Source organism: Stylophora pistillata, chromosome 11, assembly GCF_964205215.1.
Source record: "Stylophora pistillata chromosome 11, jaStyPist1.2, whole genome shotgun sequence".
In the NCBI taxonomy this organism is placed as follows: Eukaryota; Metazoa; Cnidaria; class Anthozoa; order Scleractinia; family Pocilloporidae; genus Stylophora; species Stylophora pistillata.
Window position 1 is genome coordinate 129,371 of NC_142529.1, and position 20,558 is coordinate 149,928.

At 37.2% G+C, this 20,558-nt stretch overlaps 1 protein-coding gene across 3 annotated transcripts; it reads right to left on the reverse strand.

Annotated features, from left to right (window-relative positions):
• Window positions 1-4,259: 4,259 nt before the first annotated feature.
• On the reverse strand, window positions 4,260-15,787 carry LOC111332289 (uncharacterized). Of its 3 annotated transcripts, none has more exons than XM_022937593.2 (14): window positions 15,552-15,787; window positions 13,772-13,911; window positions 12,459-12,574; window positions 12,076-12,117; window positions 11,549-11,668; window positions 10,896-10,984; window positions 10,285-10,371; window positions 10,045-10,175; window positions 8,922-8,976; window positions 7,053-7,127; window positions 6,533-6,607; window positions 5,720-6,193; window positions 5,140-5,240; window positions 4,260-4,989 (listed from the first exon to the last, which is right to left on the reverse strand). In XM_022937593.2, the coding sequence occupies exons 1-14, from the start codon at window positions 15,683-15,685 to the stop codon at window positions 4,727-4,729; spliced, it is 1,902 nt and encodes a 633-aa protein (XP_022793328.2). In that variant the 5' UTR covers window positions 15,686-15,787; the 3' UTR covers window positions 4,260-4,726. The 3 variants fall into 3 exon arrangements, with proteins under 3 accessions (XP_022793328.2, XP_022793327.2, XP_088593655.1); XM_022937592.2 differs by having other exon boundaries at window positions 4,260-4,992; XM_088737529.1 differs by lacking the exon at window positions 15,552-15,787 and adding an exon at window positions 12,930-12,969 and having other exon boundaries at window positions 4,260-4,992; window positions 13,772-13,888.
• Window positions 15,788-20,558: the final 4,771 nt, after the last annotated feature.

Here is a 20,558-nt window from a genome sequence, read left to right on the forward strand (position 1 = left end):
ATAACCTACATCATAAAAGGAGGTAAAAGTGGAAATTAACGTTCCTCTGTGAGCTTGGTAAATATTCTCACTGCTAATTTTTGTCTATAATCTATAATCCTTCTTTCCAGAGTCAATATCTGAGTAGCTATCTTTAAGTTTCCAAATAAGTTTAATAAAATAGACCACTTTGATAAATGGCTGCCAGATTTATATTCTTTTGTTTAAATTTAAATTAGCCCTTCTGGCCTCGTTCTCCAGAATAAAATTCAAAAGAATACATTATCTCAAGCAAGACCAGAAGGGCTAATTTAAATTTAAACAAAAGAATATTAATCCAGCAGCCATTTATGAAAGTGGTCTATAACAGACCCTTGAAGAGCTTACTTCGACAATATCAGTACTTTAATACAATAAACATCCAGATGTTGCTCTCTCTTTACTTTCCTGGAAGATGGGACCTTTTTTGACAATCGGCGCCAGTTGTTTTGATTATTTACAATAATCAACAAAAGTTCGGTTCGAAGGAGTCAAAGGAGGTATGAAAAAAAGTCAGCTCTTCTTATTAATGTATCTTTTTGATTCACCAATTCATTTGTGTTTTCACTGATCTCCTTTCAGTGACTGAAAAAAAAAAATCAAGGTCACTGGTAAGTGGGGTTACATGTAAATTTGTTGATGACAATTAAAAAGCTTATCTCTCGATTTCAAGGAAAACTTAGTTACACAAAAGATCTGTTTGTCATATTGTGAAAGCTTACTGTTAATTCCATCTGTAAGTTTTAATTTACTCTCTTTTATCAGCACAAGAAAAGAAGCTGCACTAATGCAGACTGTAATGGGCAAACCCCTAAAATTGTTTTGATTTCCATTCACCAAGTAACAGGGGTTTTAGTAAAGGCTGGTTTGAGGCAGTCTACTGCCATCTTTTTTTAGATCTCCTCCCACTGTCTGTTTAGCTTGCAGGTGGGCTCTCATGTTTTGGTTTTTGTCTTTTGGCTCCTTTTCTAGGCACAGCCCCCTATTACATTATCAGCGGCCCCAATATGAAAAATTCATTGAAACCCTGCAAATCCCCCAAACTTCTTTCTCTTTCAGAACCAAAACAAAAACGGGATTCATGGTCTGATTAGCTCAGTTTTCACTTTTATCTGAATTTATGATCATACTCTCGGCTTCACATTTTAAAAAATAACAACAAATGATCTATGACTTATTTTTGGTAGACTTCCAATCCAAATGGGAATGTTTGGATGTGGAAATATTTATAGTGAAGAGTGCACATGTAAGCAGGTCATCCTGCTAGGCATGCAGGCTTTTCCTGGACTCAAGAACCCACACTCAAATCTTCCTTTTTGGGCCCAACTGGCTAGCCCACTTTAATGAAAAGATTAACTGATAAGAGAAAACATTACATACAAACAAGGAAACAGCACCTAGCAGGATCAGTATTTTCCCTGCACAGCACCATTTCATTTCTAAGGCTCTGCACAAGTATCTTAACCTTTCAAACAATGAGTATCTTAACCTATTAATAGAGCTGGAAGGATATCAATTTAAATGGAAATAATGAAAGTAAACAAAGCCAAGCTGATAAGCCAGGTAAAAATGGGTATTAATAAAGTATTAGTCAGAATTCTCGAGATGTCTCTTTGCAATTACTTTGTCCAGTTCAAATTGGAATTTGTGGCAGTGAGATTTTGCAGAGGGTGAGAAATTGATGATCCCACACAACACCCATTCTTCCACATCCCTCCCCCCCCCCCCCAATCACCATACTCCAGGCAGTGACAGGAGTACCAGTGGTATGAGGTGGGCACTGCCATAACTATACCATCCACATGTGCCAATCAGTTTGACACTGCAACATCAACACCCCCCACCCCACCACCCAGGCAACCCATGAGCATTTGAACAAACCAATCTTCAAAAGTTCAAATGCCCAGGGGTCACCTAGAGGAGGGTGGGTTTAAGCTTTGAGTTGTTCAACACATTTCTTCCCTAGAACAGCTGGTCAAAGAAAGGATGTAAGCATACCAAAGGCTGAGAAATTTCCAAGTAATCTCATAGTCAAAGGTAAGTAGCCCTGTTGCTGAAGATTTAATTGAAAGGTAAAGAGGCAACCAGATATTGACTGAAAATGGAGACAGTACTAAGCAGAAAATAATATGAAGAACAGAGTCAGTGCTTTGGTAACCTTTAGAAAAACCAATGGTATAGATTTAGACATACAAATCCAATTATCAAGACAAACTGATCAGTTTCACAAATAGATTCCATGTTGCCCTGCGCCGGTTCAATAATAGATAACAGATGATGTCAAAATGTCCATGGCAAGAACAAAAAGTGGTACACAAGGCAAAGCCAAGTGTGACACTGATGTACTCACCAAGTTTTGGTGTCTTTGTGATAATTATTGAAACCAATGGCAACATGAAATCTATTTGTTTTTTACAGTTAAGAAAAAAAGCAATTATGGTTATGTCATCTATGGTTGTCTTAAAATAGATCATAGAAACCAATCAAAATGGGTGCATAATCAAGCTTATTGTATAATGCAATTTGGAAAAAGAGAGAATGCCTAAATGTGTGATTGCAGACTTCAACCCAACTAGCTTGAGGACAAAGTTACTTAAACAGACACCACAACAACATATCAACAAACAACATAACAAGTACGTGGGAATTAAGACCAAGTTCTCCCTAGCAAATGGCTATATATTAATGTTGAGGAAGTCTTACCAATCAAATAGCTTTTTGGTGGAGCAGCTGTCACCAATCAATTGTTCCCTTGCAATTTGTGCGATGCATGGTACCCTCCAACTTTGCATGATAAAAAAACACAACAGGTAAATAGTTACCACAAAAATGAAGGGTTATCATCAAAACAGTAACGCCAAATGTGCCTCATTTTCATCAAATATTAATGCATACTTCACTAACTGCTTTTAAAATCTTACTCAGAGTGGTGTTTCAGTTAACCATTGCAGTTTGACTGTAGTTATAAAATAGGATCTATTTGTTCAATTGGTAAACTTGTAATTGTTGTCGTTAGTTGTCTGTTTCCTTCTGTTTTTTTTTTTTTTTTTTCTTTTTGTCAAAGCAGTAATTTGTAACTGCAGAATTGCGAAACCGTTGTACCTGTGTTGCATTGAGTCATTCTTACCAAATGTACGTGCAGAAGTAATTGTCTAGCCAAGATATCCTCCGTTTGTAGAAACTCAAAGACAAAAATAATGTTGAGCAAAAAACCTCAGCGAAAAATGTTAAATCCCAGCCTAAGTTATCTGATGGCGGAGGTATGCGTACTTCATTTTCCCCGTAATTAAATTGTACCCTGCGACTCTTTCCAAAAATTGACAACGAAAGGTGCGTCTATAAACACAGTTTTCCGAGAGCAAAGCCCACGGAAAACTTTGAGCTTTGAGGAACAGATACCAGATGTCCAAGGCCAAACAAACTAGCATACTTCACACAAAATAGGGGCTACTGTATTTATCATCCTTCGAATATTTCGCAACACCCGTGAACATTGTTTACGAACAGCTTACCATTTGCTGCGCAAGATGTTTTCTTTCGAGTGTTCTCTGGTACGCTTTAATGAACAAAAAAATGTTTTCCTTCTTCTGTAACGACCGCAAAACGCTCTCTCATCGTGAAATAAATATTAAACGAAGAGGGAAATATCCTCCCATAGCTAGGGGATATTCGCTCATGTGACGAGTTTAAACCAATCCTGCGTGAGAATAAATATCTTGGGGATCATAAGGTCAGTTCTGGCTATCAGTCAAGTTACTGATGTATAGAGACTAAATAACTGTGAGACATTTATCGGATTACAACATGGTTGAGGAAAAAGTTGGGGATACAGGATAATTACTTATGGGGATACAGGATACAGCCTGCAAAAGGTCAGCTGTAGATCAAAATAAGAATTTGAATTTTCAGCACAATTTCCACTAGCATAATATTTGTGACCCAGGCTGGCAATAAAGATGGTGGATAAGTAAATATAATATCCAAGTAGGAGTAAATTTAATTTATTAGCTTCGCTGACAGGCAGGGATCCCGCAACAGCTTGCACCAATTACTGTGGGCCTTAGTACCCACCCATCCCACCCCAGGGGAGGACATCCATCACACAGTGATCTCATGCATGGGAAATTAACGTCTCCTACCCCAACCCTGCAGGAGACAGGACCTACGGTTTATTTGTCCTTATCCGAGAAGACGAGAATGTCTATCAGATGCTTAGAATACAAAGAAGGGCAAAGAGCCCATACCATAAACAAATAAACACTTTAATGAACATAGACAAAATTTACAAATAAAAGCATTCAGCAAAAAAGTGGATGACTAGTAGTACAACAAGAGTTTTTGTTGGCAAAGAGATGTAAAACAAGAAAACCCTTACTTATGGCCTCGTAAGTGTTTAATGGCTATTAGCCATTGTTGAATGACAATCTAGCAGCTATTTTTGTTTGTCATACACATCATAACACCACAGAAGAGAGTCAAGAGCCTGCTGGACAAGAACTCTTTTGTTAAACCAGATGATTAAATCAATAAGGCAATAGAATGGTGTATGATTGAACTTTGTGACCTCTGATTTGAAAAATGCAAAATGTACTTGATTACAGGCTGGGGTTCTGATGAAAGTTACATGAAATGTAAAAAAGATCTTTTTTGAGCAGAGAGAAAAGTACAAACTCCAACTCCAGTATAGTGTCCGATTGGAGCACGCCAATTAGTTAGTATCACTGTCATAGTCACCCGCGCTGACAGGCTTCTTCTTATAGCTCCTCGACTTTTTCTTGGAACGTCGGCTTGAGCTATCTTCTCTCTCACCTCTCCTTTCACCATCTGATGGATTCTCATCTTCTTCTTGTTCCTCTGAATGTTTTTTTCTTTTCTTCTTGCTCCTATCATAATCAGAACCTTCACTATCTTTTGCTTCTGTACTGCCATGTCTTTTACTTCTTTTCTCTCTCTCTCTTCCTTGATCACTATCTGCTGAAATGGTCAACAGAGTATTTACATTCAATAAGTGAACTTATAGAAATGGTGGGAAGGAAACCTGTAAAATACCCACAGCAATTCAATAGTTTGATGACTTTCTTTAAAGAATCCAGGATCGATAACAATGCCAGAGTAACCTACCTGGATAAGCTCTTTCCTTGTCACTTTCCTCTTCAGCACTTTGAGAGCTGCTGTACTTTTTCTCCCTCACTTTTCGCTCTTTTTTCTTTTTATGATGAGTTCTGTTGACAAAGACATTTTATTACCAGTTTTGTGATGAAATATTATCCAGTTTCTTTGTTATTTAGCACAATGTACTGTTTTCTTTTTTCTAGTTTGACAACATATCACTCAGTAGGACTCAACAAAGTGTCAAATTTCTTTTCTATTGAGTTTCACATTTGTTCCCAGAAAAAACACAAAGTTTTCAGCAATCCTACTTCTTTGTTTCTAAGAAAAAATCTCTGGCCTTTATAAGAAAAAAAAGGACTGCAAAAAAAAGTACCTTTCAAAGAAATAAAATAAATAAATATTAGTCTTAAAATAGGGTTGCCAAGGAGCAAATTGTTACCTAAAATGAGAACCTGACTTATGTGTAATACTTTTTAAAAGAAACTGATGTGGTGTCATATTCTCAAAAAAAGGGAGACTGACTTGAGTTCAGGTGAAAGTTAACCGAGTTTAACTGAAAGTGAACAGAAGAATGATTATGATAACTTACTTTGAAGAGCTTCTCTTTGGAGATGGTGAGATAGACTGACTTTTTGACCTTTCCCTTTCTCGTTCCCTTGCTCTTTCTTTCTCTTTCTCTTTCTCTCGCTCTTTCTCGCGTTCTTTCTGCCTTTCTTTTTCCTTTTCTTTTTCCCTTTCACGCTCTTTTTCCCTTTGCTTCTCTTTTTCTCTCTGTCGTTCTTTTTCCTTTCTTCGTTCTCTTTCTTTTTCTGTTTCTCTTGTTTTCTCTTTGTCTTTTGATCTAGTTTTTTCACTCCTCTCTTCTGATTTCTCTCGGCTTTTCTCCTTCGAACTCTCAGGTTTCTCAACAGCCTCTGCTTTTTCCTTTGGTGCTTTCTTTTCTTTTGACACTGATCTTTCACGAGAATCAGTTCTCTTCCTTTCTTTAGACCTGCCACGTGACTGCTCTCGTGACCTAGAACGTCGCTCTCTAGACCTTGAACGCCTACCTCTCCTTCTCTCCCTTCAGAGTGAGGAATCAGAGTGAGGAAAAAATCAGTTACATAAAGCTTATTAGCCATTCCTTTGCTAAAGAGAAAGACCAGGGCTCAACACTAATGGTAGCCTGCTAGCCACAGACTAGTAGAAATTCAGTTTTAGCAAGTGATTTTCAATTTCCACTAGCCAGTTGGGCTAGTAAACAAACTGAAATTGTCGTAACATCTAAAAACATCTACTATGTCACTAGCCACTTGGCTAGTAATTTGAAAAGTTAGTGTCGAGCCCTGAAGACACTTGCATATGGGAAATTTAAGAAGTAACAAGGTATCAAGTGTTATTCTTAAAGACCTATCTAACATACCTGCTTCGAGAACGACGAGAATTTCTGTTTCTTGAGGTCGAACGGGATGAACGACGCCTGTCCCTGTATCTATCCCTGGGAAGGACAGAGGAAATTTATTAGTTTGCATGGTGAAGACAGATACAAAGAATTTCACCCGAAAAGATGGCTGTTTATTAGTTGTCTCTTTAATTAAAAGCTGAAAAGAGTGTCCAACCAAAATATATGATTTTGTGTGTCTCTCATAGCATCAAAATGTTCCTGATAAATTTTGCAAAAACCTTGAACAATATCTCATCCAAAAAATTTCCCCTGCCTGGATGCATCATGCATTGATGACAGACCCAGCCAGCAATGCATTTTGACGAAGCAAGGAAATTACATCAAATGTTTGGTTTGAAGAAATTTAGTCAACTTCTTCTGGCCTACCATGGTGAAATTTGTTTCACATAAAGGTAATAGAAACAAAAAAAAACTGTTAATTAAAAGTTGACCACAAAAAAGCCTTAAATTCCCTGAAAGACACGCAATCTACCTTTACCTTGAGGGTGAGCGGGTACGTGATCTTCTTCTTCGACGGGAGCTTGACCCAGATCGAGACCTTCTTCTTCTGGACCTGAGGAAAGATTACCACATTTTTATGGCTAATGCCTGCTAAGGTCCCAAAGCCATAATGTTGTCCTATTGAGTGAGGGAGTGTAACAATAGAATATGAAGGACCTCTCAGCCCACAAAGAAACCTGTCAAGTTTAGTCTACCAACTCAATATTCCTAGCTCTAGGCATTTGTTTTTTTGCCAACATCTTCTGTTGTTCTACACTTAGTGAAAGCACTGGGAATTAGCGTATGATTAAAATGTTTCCCAGTGCTACTTATCGTTTGTTTCAGAATATTAAAGAACAAGATAATCATCCCACAATCATTTTAGGACGGTGCACAAAAAAAAAACAAACAGGATTGTCTTAAAAGGTGGGATTGGTGCATCATGAAAACTTAGATGAAAATTTTACTGTTCATTTCGATCAGCAACAAATGCTTAGAAGAGCCGCTAAATTTGCGAAGTGAGCATGGTCTGAAATACAACACCTTGAATTAGGGTGACATTATGGTGGAAAGGCAGAATATTCTACAATGTGGAATGCCTTGTTGTATGGAACAAAAGTCTCACAAAAATGAAATTGCAATGAAAGTAGAAAATAACTTATAATTAACAAGCAAAATTAAAATTAAACTTATGAGAGGCCTAGTTTTATCATTGTTGTACAAAAAATGTAATTGCAATGAAATAAGAAAATAATTCATAATTAACAAAATTAAAATTAAACTTAAGAGAAGCCTAGTTTTATCATTATTGGAGCCTAGAATTGTCTTTATCATGAGGAACAGGGTACTCATAAAAAGGTGGGAAGCAGCAGCAGTAGCCTTAACTGTATTTTTTTTTGAAGAAGACAAATTGCTGGAGGTAAGAAATGCCCATTTGAATACCAAAAATGATTATGTTGTAATATTTAACAACTATTCACCGAAGTGGAAGTGGTTAGTGGTGGATATTTACCGAGTCGCGAAGCGGCGAGGTAAATATCCACCGCTAACCACCGACACTGAGGTAAATAGTTGTTTTAGTACATACTAAAACAGTGAGATAATATACACCACCAAAAATTTATTTTAATTCATACATTCCAGCAACGATTCCAACATTTTCCCGTGCGCAACAATCCAACGCAGCTCGGATCGCAGTAAGTGATTTTTTGTTGTAAAAACTGCCGTCACATTTTATCGCTGACAGATAAAAATTTCCAAAGATATTTGTTTAGCTCTGGTGGCGACATTTCTTCAAATGGTGTTGCAAACTCTTTCTGTATTTGAAACCATTCTGTAAAAAATACCATTCAACTTTGATTTTCAAGCAAACAAGTGAGGTTATGCAAGATTAATTTGCATTTGTAAACAAAGTCTTTTTCATTGGTTTTTATCGATAAACTCCCGGTTACCATTACCTTTAAACATGGCCAAACCAAATTTAGTCGCTTTCTCTGTGTTTTCAAGGACTGCTTCGTCTTTATTTGAGTGATTTATTCGCTTGTCACGGATGCAAACCGGCACACCATTTTTTCCCCGAGTTGCTCGGAGGTAAATAGCAAAGGATGTTCGGAGTCTGACTAGCCAATCAGAGCGCGCCTTCAACGCTATCCACTGTTTTAGTATATACTAGATACAGATATACTTATATACTACATACTGTACCAAGGTCCTTCAACAAATGATTAACCGTTACAAAAGTATCTCGTAAACACAAATCAGGATTACAATCAAATATTAAGCTGACAGAGGAAGGGGTTGAAATTTCTAGAGGACCTCTGGAAAAAGGCAAGACAAAATTTTTTGATGCAAGTGATAATTATGTTACCTTGAATGAGATCTTCTTCTGGATGGTGATCTGGAGCGAGACTTTGACCTTTCATCTATCAAAAAAGGCAACTAAAGTGAAGTCGTATGATGGACGATCCTCGCAGTAGATAGCGCTATTTGAGCAATAGCGAAATTCAGACCTGAAAAAAATCAGGCCTGTACGGGACTCGAACCACTGACCTCTGCGATACTAGTGCAGCGCTCTAACCAATTGAGCTAAAAAGCCAACTGAGAGCAGGCCATTAAGTTGATTCGTAATGAACCCGTGAAAGTGATAAATGAGATAGAATAAATATATGAAAATCATATATTTTGAACTGCGGTATTTGATACGTATGATGGACGATCCTCGCAGTAGATAGCGCTATTTGAGCAATAGCGAAATTCAGACCTGAAAAAAATCAGGCCTGTACAGGCCTGATTTTTTTTTTCTGAATTTCGCTATTGCTCAAATAGCGCTATCTACTGCGAGGATCATCCATCATACGTATCAAATACCGCAGTTCAAAATATATGATTTTCATATATTTATTCTATCTAAAGTGAAGTCATTGCAAACAAAAAATTTGTCAAGAAAAGCATGTATGAAAAGATCACTCAGTCACTTGCATGTTATGAAAAGTCAGTGAGAGTAATTTTGTTTGTAATATAACAAATGATACATCTCATGGCTGCATGTTTAGAGTGCTGCTTCTTTTCAAAACACAATCCATAGATTATCTGAATTTTTACTCGAGTCTCTTGAACCAATCGGTGATAAGGATCAAACATACAAATACACAATTGTTTCTACTGTGAAAGAGCTAAACCTAAAGAATGTATAGCACACAATTTTTTAAATTGTTAACATGTTAAATCCCAGAGTTGATCAACTTTTGACTTTTCTTAATATTAACAAGACACAAAAAAAGAGGTAACGAGAGTAACAAACATAAGGCAAAGGGTGTTATCTTATGTACTGATTGAAATATAAGAAAATGCATGACAGCTAGAAGCAAGAATTACTCACCAGACTGGGAGTAAAAGGGTAAAGATTGTTAAGATTTGGCAGAGGAAATCATTTAGAAACAGGGAGAAAGTAATTAATACAGTCACAGAATTATAATAGCTTATATACCAACCAGGATCAATCTCATCTTCGATAATTGAGGATGCTTCTTTAACACGTCGCATAGCCTTATCGATATCTTTGCGGTCTTTATCTGATGATTTAGAAGCTGGCTTAACGATTGCATTCTTTGAGTGGTTGACTCTTTAAAAGAAAATATGGAATAAATAAAGTTGATGATCATACACTGTGAGCATTCAAGATCATTGTATTAATTCAATTAAAGAGCAATAAATACAATTTAGGAGCTTACTTGAGTGGTCTGCCACCAAATATCACTCCATTGTACTGCAAAGCTGTGTTCACTGCACTAGGTTCTGAGAACTCAACAAATGCAAACCTATGATCCAATGGAATGAAAACACAGTTATTCATTCATGTATGTTTACTCATGATTTAGTAAGTATCAAAATTTCTGGCACACATCATTGACAATAAACACAAGTATAGTCCTAACTATTCCATTCTGGGTCAACAACATACTGTGGGAAAAGTAAGTCCCTTTAGCAATTACTCACAACAACAAAAAGCAAAATAAGGTGGGTGAAAAAAGATCAACTAAAGACAGTGGTTAGAAAAGGGCTGAGACAGACTACATGTAAAAAAAAAAGTATTAACAGTTATTTAATCAAATATGTTTTGCTAAATTGCAGTTGAAGATTTTATCTTCCTTCATGTTTACTTCCTGAAAATGTTGATCTAGAAGAGTCTCAGAACCTCACAAACCAAATTCCAGTATACCCTTACAATAAGTGTTTCCTATGTTTGAAATTATTTTACATCCCTATGCCACATAAAGACTGCTTAGAATGACCATCTACATGTACAGGTAGTTGTTAAAAGCACCATTATCATTATGCTTACCTGGTGGGTTGAGTATCATCCCCAGACATTCTCACATATCGGATCTCACCACAGCCTGAGAAGAAGGCCATGAGTTGTTCTGCAGACAGCTATGGTAAAAAAAGAGAGATACAACTTTATTCAACATAACATGTCTTGCAGTGTAACTAAAACTCTAGTTCAAGAGTTGTTTCTTTTGGGCTAAAAAGTTTTAAATTTAGGTGGTAATCTATGAAGCATTTTGTTTCAAAGTACCAGTCAATGGTAAGCTAAAAGTCCTTCTTAGAATTCCATTCTTGACACTCCAGTTGTTTTGAAAAGGGAGTTTGAAGATGCTTGATGAATCTTTTTTATGGTGACTTTGATGAACAATTTCAGCTCAAAAAAAATTTATTTTCATAGACGGCTAAGATGGCTGAAATATTTTTCTGTTGTTGTTGCTTTTTTTTCCCAAAAGACTCAACAGCTACTAAAGCAGCAACAGCAGATGAAGTGTATACTCTTTCAAAATCTTTTCATAACCACCACCACATTGCAGTAACACATACAAACAGTCCAAATGGACACCAAGCTCATTATTTAAATCCTACATGACCTTCATTTAAAGAGTAAGCACTGATGGTGGAACATGTTAAATATTGCTACAATTTTAAATCCACTCTTTCTGCCCTTACCGTGGTATCCAAGTTTCCAACATAAACAGTTCTTCTAATTTCATCAATTTTGCTAGGGTCCACATTATTAAGGGGAGGTGGAGGTGGTAATGGAGCAGGTACAGTTAGAGCTGTGGCAAGCTATTACACACCAGGAAATAATAACAATAATATCTTTGTCAAGTCAAAAAATACACTAAATAAAATAAAATATTATTCAAACTGGCTTGATTTGCAATTCCCGATGTTACAGATACTTAACAGTCATAATCCCTTCAAAATGAAAACATCACAAACTGTTTTCAATTCAGTGTAACCAGAAATCATGTGGAGAAACCATACGTTCAGGAAAAATGGTTTATCTCTACAGAATGAATTAAAATCATCTTAACTGAATACAGCACAAATTTACAGTTCAATTAACTATTCTAACACCTGCATGTTTATTTGTTAAACAGTTCAGTGTTTAGATGTGCTGTGTGGACATTATCCAATATTCCCTACAGTGAAACCTACATCAACAAACTAAACAATTTGCTTTAACTTACCCCAGGAATAACTGTAGAAACTACTCCTGGAACAATTGGAACCTAAATAGAAGTAGAATCTGATTATGATCTCAAAGCTAATTATTTTTCCTTGTAATAAATGACTAGACAATAACCCAGCTGAGGCCTATATTTCACATTACACCCACTGATTCAAAAGTTATTCAGATGCTGACCCACATTAGAGATTTGTTTGAGGTATCAGATATTAAACTAGTGAAGCCTTGTGATCACTCCTGTTATTTTAACACAAACATATTTGAGAGCCTCATAGTGAAAAGCGCACTTGTTGAGCCCACTTTCATTGGATATAATTTTTCACCACCCAGTTCATAATTTCATAAAACTGTCCCAATAACAAGGGTGAGGTGGAAAGGCTTTACCTGTGCTGGCATGGGTGGGGTGGGGAGTAATCCTCCTGATGATCCCGTAAAACCTCCAGCAACTGCACTGGCAGGTGCTGCCAGTTGAACTGCTTTAGACTCATCTGGTATTGTTCCTATTTAAAATTAGTAAACATTTATTTAATGAACACTACACAGTTTTCTTTGATCACTGTTAAGGTACAGTATACATTATGTTACTGGTAGCTTCAATACCAGTAGAGCAAAACAACGTCAAAGTAAAAGGCCAATTTCATATCATCGCCATAGGATTGTATTAACCCAGCTGACTCCCAGAGACACTTCACATAACTTTAACTTGTCACAATATTTACACATTACCCAACCTAGCGATGATGAGAGTAGATACTTCTTAATAACTGGCCATCATTTCAACATGATGCTATGAAACAGATTTTTGAAGTTGAAGAGTTTATATCAGAACACTCTTCCTTTGGGTTTTGTACTTACTTCCTACACAGTCATAGCAGCCAGCCTGAGATTTCCTCGGCTACTCAATAATAGAAAACAAAGAAACAAGACAAAGACACAAACTTAGGCAAAAGAAAAAACTACAGATTACAAGAACTTACTAAAGCGGTGTGACAAGAATACAATATTTTAAACCTCGCAGCACAATTCTTATCAAATTGGGTGCTAACCTAATACACTGTTATTGTCTACATTAAAGTTAAGGAAAACACTCAACCACTAAAACAAATTGATTATTTATTCATATCATTTATTCACTGTTTATGTTTGATGAATGGAATGGAAAAAAAAAGTACCCAGATCCAACTTTTTTAGACTTGTATGGAATTTGTTAAAGACCCCTTTAAAAATATTTTTCAAAATGAATTGACCACTGAATTACAATTAAAACGTCAAGTGGAAATTCATTTAGTATCAGGGATTGGGAATATGAAGCAAATTCTCCATTGCATACCAGATCTGCAAGACATAATTCTCTTGAATACATGAGCCAGTAGAGCAAAAGCAATATCATTTGTTATCTTCCACAACTCAAAAGTGCTTATTTCTTCTAATTGAAAGAGAAATAATTTTCTCATATCTTAATCAATTTCATTTCATTTAAAGTTCTTCCTTCTCTTTTTGCTGTTATGATAATTTTTTTGTTCACATGTCTTTTCCATTTTGGTGACAATTCTGATATAGAGTAATTAACCTCCAGAACTCTTTCCCTAAGCTTCCCTGTTCCGAGGCCTCTGTTATTCACTTTCTTGTGAGCTCACACGTACATGCTATTGTACTGTAGCTATAGAAAGAACACCTTACATTAAACCAGTCCTTACCATCCTGAACTGGTACAACTATCAGTGCTCTGTCAATGAAGACTGTGTTTGTGAGATGCTGAGCCACATGAACACTGGAGGGATCTGTGAACTTCACAAAGCAAACCCGCGTAGCTGTTCCAAGATGAATCATTGGATCCCTGGTATAGACAAAAAAAATCCGTACCATGAAAAGAAACTAAATCGTGAGAAACATTGCAAGATATATATGGTTACATAATGTACATCACAAAGCAAATAAGGTAATGTACATTATATTACAAAATAAATAAGGTAATGTACAGTAAAACCCTGAAGTTAACAGGAGTAGAAAACCTAAGAGGCATCATAGTTATTTTCATCCTTCCATGACGCACCAAAAATTTTGTGTGAGTTTTTGTTTACTAATTGACAATTTTTCATGTTCCAGGTAAACTTGCTTTTGCCATTTGGACAGAGGGGTTTTTCTTGCTGGGAATTAATTTTTGAGATTTTCAAGAAGTTGCAAATAAATGCATTGATAACACTTTCATTTTTTAGTTAAGGAAATGCAATCAAAAATACAAATTTAAAAACAAGTTTTGACGTTAGGGTTAGGGTTCATCTACAAGGATTTTTTTCCTTTTTTGCAGATTGCGAGAAAACTGCAAGAACCAAAAAAATTAAAGTGCCACTACGATGAAAGTTTTTGTCTCTGGTTTTGACATTTTTTGCCGCCAATCAAGTTAATATGGTTAGAATTGTACTATGCGATAGTTTTAAGGTCGATGGAAGCGAAATACGCCTTGATATAGCTGGCCGAAGTTCACTTGAAAAACCCGTCCGCCATTACTCAGCTCGCAACCGAGAGCCAGCGACTGAACTGAAAAGCGGTTTTACGCATGAGTTGGCCTGTGACGTCATAAGCGCACTTTTGCATCGTGCTTTGTGTGTTGTGAGAGATTCCACAGTGGAAATTCTAGGCGTTTTACAAGATTTATTCTTCCTCGAATTCTTCTTCCAAATGGCGTACAAATTTAGCCATGTTTTTTAGGTCGAGCTGCGCATATGACGTCACTTCCAAAAGGCTCCAACTAGTGCCAACTCTTTTTGCCACACTCGGCCATTTTTGAATTGAGTAATGGCGGGCGACCAAGAACGAAAAACAAGGTTGAAATAGTCATACTTCCCGTGAGAATTTTGTGATTAAACTTGGCATGGTAAGTGTTTCTTACTTCTAGTTTCCAGAAGTGAAAAGAAAAGGCAATGCGAAATTTTGATCATAGTGGCACTTTAAGAACCCACAAAAAATTTGGTGGTTTGCAAACAAAAATTTGGTGGTTTGGAGACACAGTTAACAAAAATGAAAGGAACAAATGTTGGTGGACGAACAAAAGAAGCTAATGAGATATCTCTTGTTTACGTCCACCGACATGGCGGCAATGATGTAACGTGCAAACCACCTATATAAAGTTAATTTCCAACTTGTCCTAGTTTAAGGAAAGGTCTTCTATGAAAAAGTTAACTAGATCTTCAAAATAAAACTACAAATAAACAATTGATTTCTACAATGGAGAAGAGATTGAGTAACTTTCACCTGAGAAAATAATAATTGGATTTTCTAATGAAAGATAGTTGCATTTAGTGATAAGTTGCGAAAGAATCTGCATATTATTTATTATACATCTCCAAAGCAAGCATGGTTTTCCTCGTATAGTTAGCTGCATGTAGGTCACGTTACGAGGTCTTGATCGATGAAGAACAGAAAAAGAAGCACTCACTTTAATGAAAACGTTTGTGGGCATGACTAATTTAAACTTACTCAGGAAACAGATGCATCTCCTCGATTTCACCAAGAAATCCAAACAGAGTTTTCATTTGATCAACTGTTGCGTTCTGAGCGATATTCGTCACCTGGATAACCCTTGTGCTGGGCTTCTCCATTCCTGTCGTCATGTTTTCTGTTCCCAATTGGTATCTGCAACAAAGACGAAGCAGGATTCCACATTCAGCCAGGCGTTCTTTGATACCTTTTTTTAATTCCGCATGCTGCACGAAAGGGAAAGGCTTGGTTACAAAGCAGAACGAGCACGCACCCATTTCTCAGGATACCACTGACATTTTGCCATCTGGCATAACTGCGGCTCAACAAACTAAACTGACAAATACTGAACAATAGCTACCGATATAACTTCCTTGTCCTTGATTTTATAGACTAAGAGTAGTCCCTTCTTTTCTGCGAAGTCCGTCGCGCGATTAAAACAAAATCAGCGAGTTGTGAGGAGCTCGTTCGAGCGCCTTACCCCCAGAGCTCCCCGAAGCGCGCTAACATTAAATTTTTTTGCTGATTTTTTTTTACTCTCGCAACGGACCTCGCCGAAAAGGAGGGACTGTTCGTAGTCTTTTGGTTTTATGGACACCGCTCTGCAGCGCAATGCAATTTTGAACACTCCTCAAGTCAGGAAACTTTCAGAAATGCTGTTTTCGTCAAGATCGATGGTCACTAATTTTTCTTCTCAGCTGGCAAATTGTGATAAGATTCCTTTACAAGAAAGAACAAGCCTCTAAAATTAACCTTACACTCAGAGTTTGGCTTTGTCACACAGTTGGTGGTAGTACTCTCACAGCCGACCGAATGAGTGTGTCTAATTGAGGGAAACGTGTCTTGATGCAGTCGACGCAGTAAGTGTTTGGCGGGCCGACCTCCACCAAAAAGAAGCTTTGAGGCAACTTTCTGACACCTCTTCTTATCAAAAAGTTGAAAAAGATCTCACACAAAAAAAAATCATTGTAGAAAACACGATTAACGATCTTATAAACAAGAATTGCCGGCCACTGCAAAAAGTCTCACCATCATCGCCCCTAGAGCTTCTTCCAGAAACCTAACAACTCAGGAGTAGACCAATCGTCTCGGCTTGCATTTGTCCCACCGAACTTATTCCCAGCTATTTAGACAAAATTACGGCTCATCAAAACTTAACCATCATATATTAAAGACAACCATCTGGCGTCTCCACGGAAACTGCAAAGAATACTGAATAATTACAGCCCAACGACTCACAGGACTATAAAAATATCTAGATTGGGTATATAGTGTAATTCCTCTTAACGAAAATGTTCATGTTGATCACGGTTATTTACAGACGGTTCACTTAGTCCCAAAAAGACCCAAGATAATGCCGAAAACTTATTTTATCTGAACAACGCACTCTCAGGGTCGTCTCTGTGTCTTTCTACAGTCGAGCTTGGCAATGCGTATTGGAAGCGGAGGAACAAGCCAGGGCAAGTAGTAATTACCTGATGCGTACTTAGCATCGTCGATTGACACCAACGTAATACTGCATAAAAACTACACAACATGAGTCCGGATAATCGAGAGTCGGGATAATCGAGAGTCCGGATAATCGAGAGTCCGGATAATCGAGAGTCCGGATAATCGAGAGTCGGGATAATCGAGAGTCGGGATAATCGAGAGTCGGGATAATCGAGAGTCCGGATAATCGAGAGTCGGGATAATCGAGAGTCGGGATAATCGAGAGTCCGGATAATCGAGAGTCCGGATAATCGAAAATGTGAATATTAATAAGATAGAAATGTAAACAAAAGGTATACAGCGAAGAAAACATCATTTTAATTGTGATAGCTACACAGCCTGTATGTATTAACAAATAATGCATCAGAATGTTTCTTTGTCTCGTCGCACTTGCGAATTTTGAAAAGCGCACGGGATAATACGCTGTTTTAACAGTCTTTTGAAAGGATTAGTGGGCTTTTTGCGACTCTGAGTTTTCAAGATCACAACCAATTAATATTCATGAAAAATTGGGACCAGAGAGAAAAGTCCGGATAATCGAGGTTCGACTGTACCAGCTTTTTGTTCTAACGTCTGCTAACTCCGCCAACAACAAACCACCTTCCACTACTATTGCCAAAAAGCCTAGCGCTTATATTATCAATCGCCGAGCACGCGAGTTCAATGTTTGAAATCAATTTTCCAAAGCCAGTTTCCAACTCACGTGGAGCACAAGCCAGAACTTGGTTTTCTCCAAAACGTACGGCCAAAATGCTAATTTGATACTATACCACACTATTTACTGATCAGAAAATTGCATGGATTTGCAAAAACAAGCCTATTTCTTTAAAAAATTCTATGCTATTTTCTCTGTATTTTCAATTTAGCCGATCGATTTGAGACAAATACGGAAGGAGAATTTTTCCACTTGTTGGGATATCGCGTTAAGAAAATGACCGAGCCCTTGAACTTTTTGATTAGCTCTGAGTCTGTAAGTAATCATAACTGTCTGACCTGTTTACCACTGTGTGCGTGTGTGGGGGGAAATTTTCCTATTGCCTCAGTGACCTTAAAAACGTTATGCCATGGAGCTTATTGAAATAATTCAGAAGCTTTTGGATCTTAAGGGACTGGATAGATATGGCAAACAGTAAATTATATTGAAGAAAGGAAGCAAGAAACAAGAGGCTCGACTTGCGATAACTAGGAGGCGACGCTCTTCCGTTCTTAAATCAAACCCCCCGACCGAGGATAGACCTAAGGGTTATGATATCATTGACTTAGAGAACTGAAAAAGTTTGAACGGTAATAATAATAATAATCATAATTTAATATTTATATTGCGCAAATTAACATGTGGAGATGATCAAATGCGCATCACAACACTTTTCGGGGGACTGGCCGGACTGCATCAGCAGTTTACCAACAATCGAAGGAAACTTATTTGAAGATGCCCCCTCCCCCTCCCCCTCCAGTTCCCAGTAACGGTAACTGTAGATCTGGCTGCTATTGATTGGCCGAAGAGAAAAGAGACAAAAGAGAGCAGTTTTTAAAAATATTTTCTGACTCTGGTTTTGAGTACTAGATAAATAAATCAACTGCGGGTAATCAAGGATAAACGCACATATTATTTAACTTATATGTAAGAGATACACAGCTCCTCCGCGAGGGGAACATTCTAAATAGTTCCATTTCTAGCCTCTTTCCCTTCTCCAGTGTGTTCTCTCTTCATTGTCGAGTCGTGTTCGACGTGGTAAGGAGCCAATTTTGTTTCGCAAGCTTTCCTGGAAAGGCTCTAAGGCAACTGTCTCATTTCTTCAAAATCACTTCCATTTGTGAAATTTCATTGAAAAAATTGTTCATTCTAACGAATGATAAGACAAATTACTCAGTTGGCTAATTTCTTTAATTTTCAGGGAAAGTCAGAAGATTTCCCCCTAAAAGGTGTAGAATAGTCTTGAATGTTCTCTACTATATGAAATGCTTAAGAATAACGATACAAATACAGAAACATCCATCAATAGGTGCTTTGAACTAAGTGTCTAACACTTTGAACTCAGAGCAGTACCAAACAAGGAATTTCACAACCACCACCTCAGCCACATTTTAAAGAAGGAAATTCTTAGTACTCAAGTTAAATTTTGTTGCCAATTGGATACCAAATTTATGTGGCTTTGATGAAAACGGTCTTCTTCACGCTTTTTAACTTGACCATTGTAATTCCAAAATAAACTCAGATATAATCTTTAGCCTAGGCGTCCAACAGATTTTTGCATAAAGTAAATTAAATACAATGAACAATGCTTGTTTCGTGTCAAGCAGCTTACATAATTACTATCCTTTATCATTTCGCGTGGTATGAATAATGAACTATTATCATTATAGCTCTATCCATTGGATAGAGCGCTGGACTGATGTGCGGGAGGTCGAGGGTTCGAGCCCCGGCCGGACCAACACTCAAGGTCTTAAAATAATTGAGAAGAATATGCTGCCTTTCTATAACATCAAGAAATGGTTTAGATATTCTAGTCTTCTCGGATAGGGACGAATAAATGGAGGTCCCGTCTCCTGCAGAGTTAGGGGAAGGAGACGTTAATTTCCCACGCACGAGATTACTGTGTGATAGATGTCCTCCCCTGGGGTGGGATGGGTGGGTTGTTGTCTTGCGTCTCATACAGGAGCCTCTGACTCGGGCAATATGGGTAACCATGCCCCACGTAAAGACATTAAACTTTGATTACTATTACTATTATTAGTACTAGGAACAATTCTTACATCAAAAGAGACTTTCTATGTTGATGCATCCAGTAAATTCTATTGGTTAAAAAAAAAAAAAGTAATAAGATAATGAGTAGGAGACAGGCCTTCAGTAGGTGACTTAAAGTGGAGGGAACAGGTGTATCTCACTTCATTGTTTACCTTAGAAAAAATTGTTAAATATTTCACAAGGATCACGTAGCAATTGACCTTTGCTTCCTTTTAGGCTTTTTCATGTAACATCCCCTGTCAATGATACAAAAAACTTCCTAATTGAGTGACGAAAATACTAATCTTGCGTAATATATATCATTCGGACTTCTTCTCAAGAAAAGGGCCACAGTTTTTTAAACCATCCAGATTATCTATCCCCTGAGAAATTGTAGTATTTGTTCCTATTGGATAAAGGCCTTAGGTATTACATAATCTTGATTCTATTGATACCCCCAACCGCGGTCACGTTATTATCCATATATCTATCATTTTATATCAAGTTCATCAGTGTATTCTAATAAAGCAGTTGTTTAGGGCACTTGGTCTGTGCATACGTTACTCTATAGTAGTTTTACATCGAACCCTAATACACAACAGGAATAAAAATTGTTTTCCTATAAGATGATGAAGAAAAGAAATATAAATAAATTACTGATCATTCGAGTTCATGATGTCCTTGCTAACCTGACCATTCTAAAACAATAGTATATAATCCCACATGGTGTGTAAATATTAAAATGTTTATCATGAAATAAACACCCAGGCAGGTGCAGGACAGGAAACAAA

Coding starts and splice junctions, on each gene's coding strand:
- LOC111332289 (XM_022937592.2), bottom strand. CDS start 15,685: ATGACGACAGGAATGGAGAAGCCCAGCACAAGGGTTATCCAGGTGACG. Junction 13,912..15,551: donor GAGATGCATCTGTTTCCTGA/GTAAGTTTAAAT, acceptor TGTCTATACCAG/GGATCCAATGATTCATCTTG. Junction 10,985..11,548: donor TTGGAAACTTGGATACCACG/GTAAGGGCAGAA, acceptor TTTTTACCATAG/CTGTCTGCAGAACAACTCAT.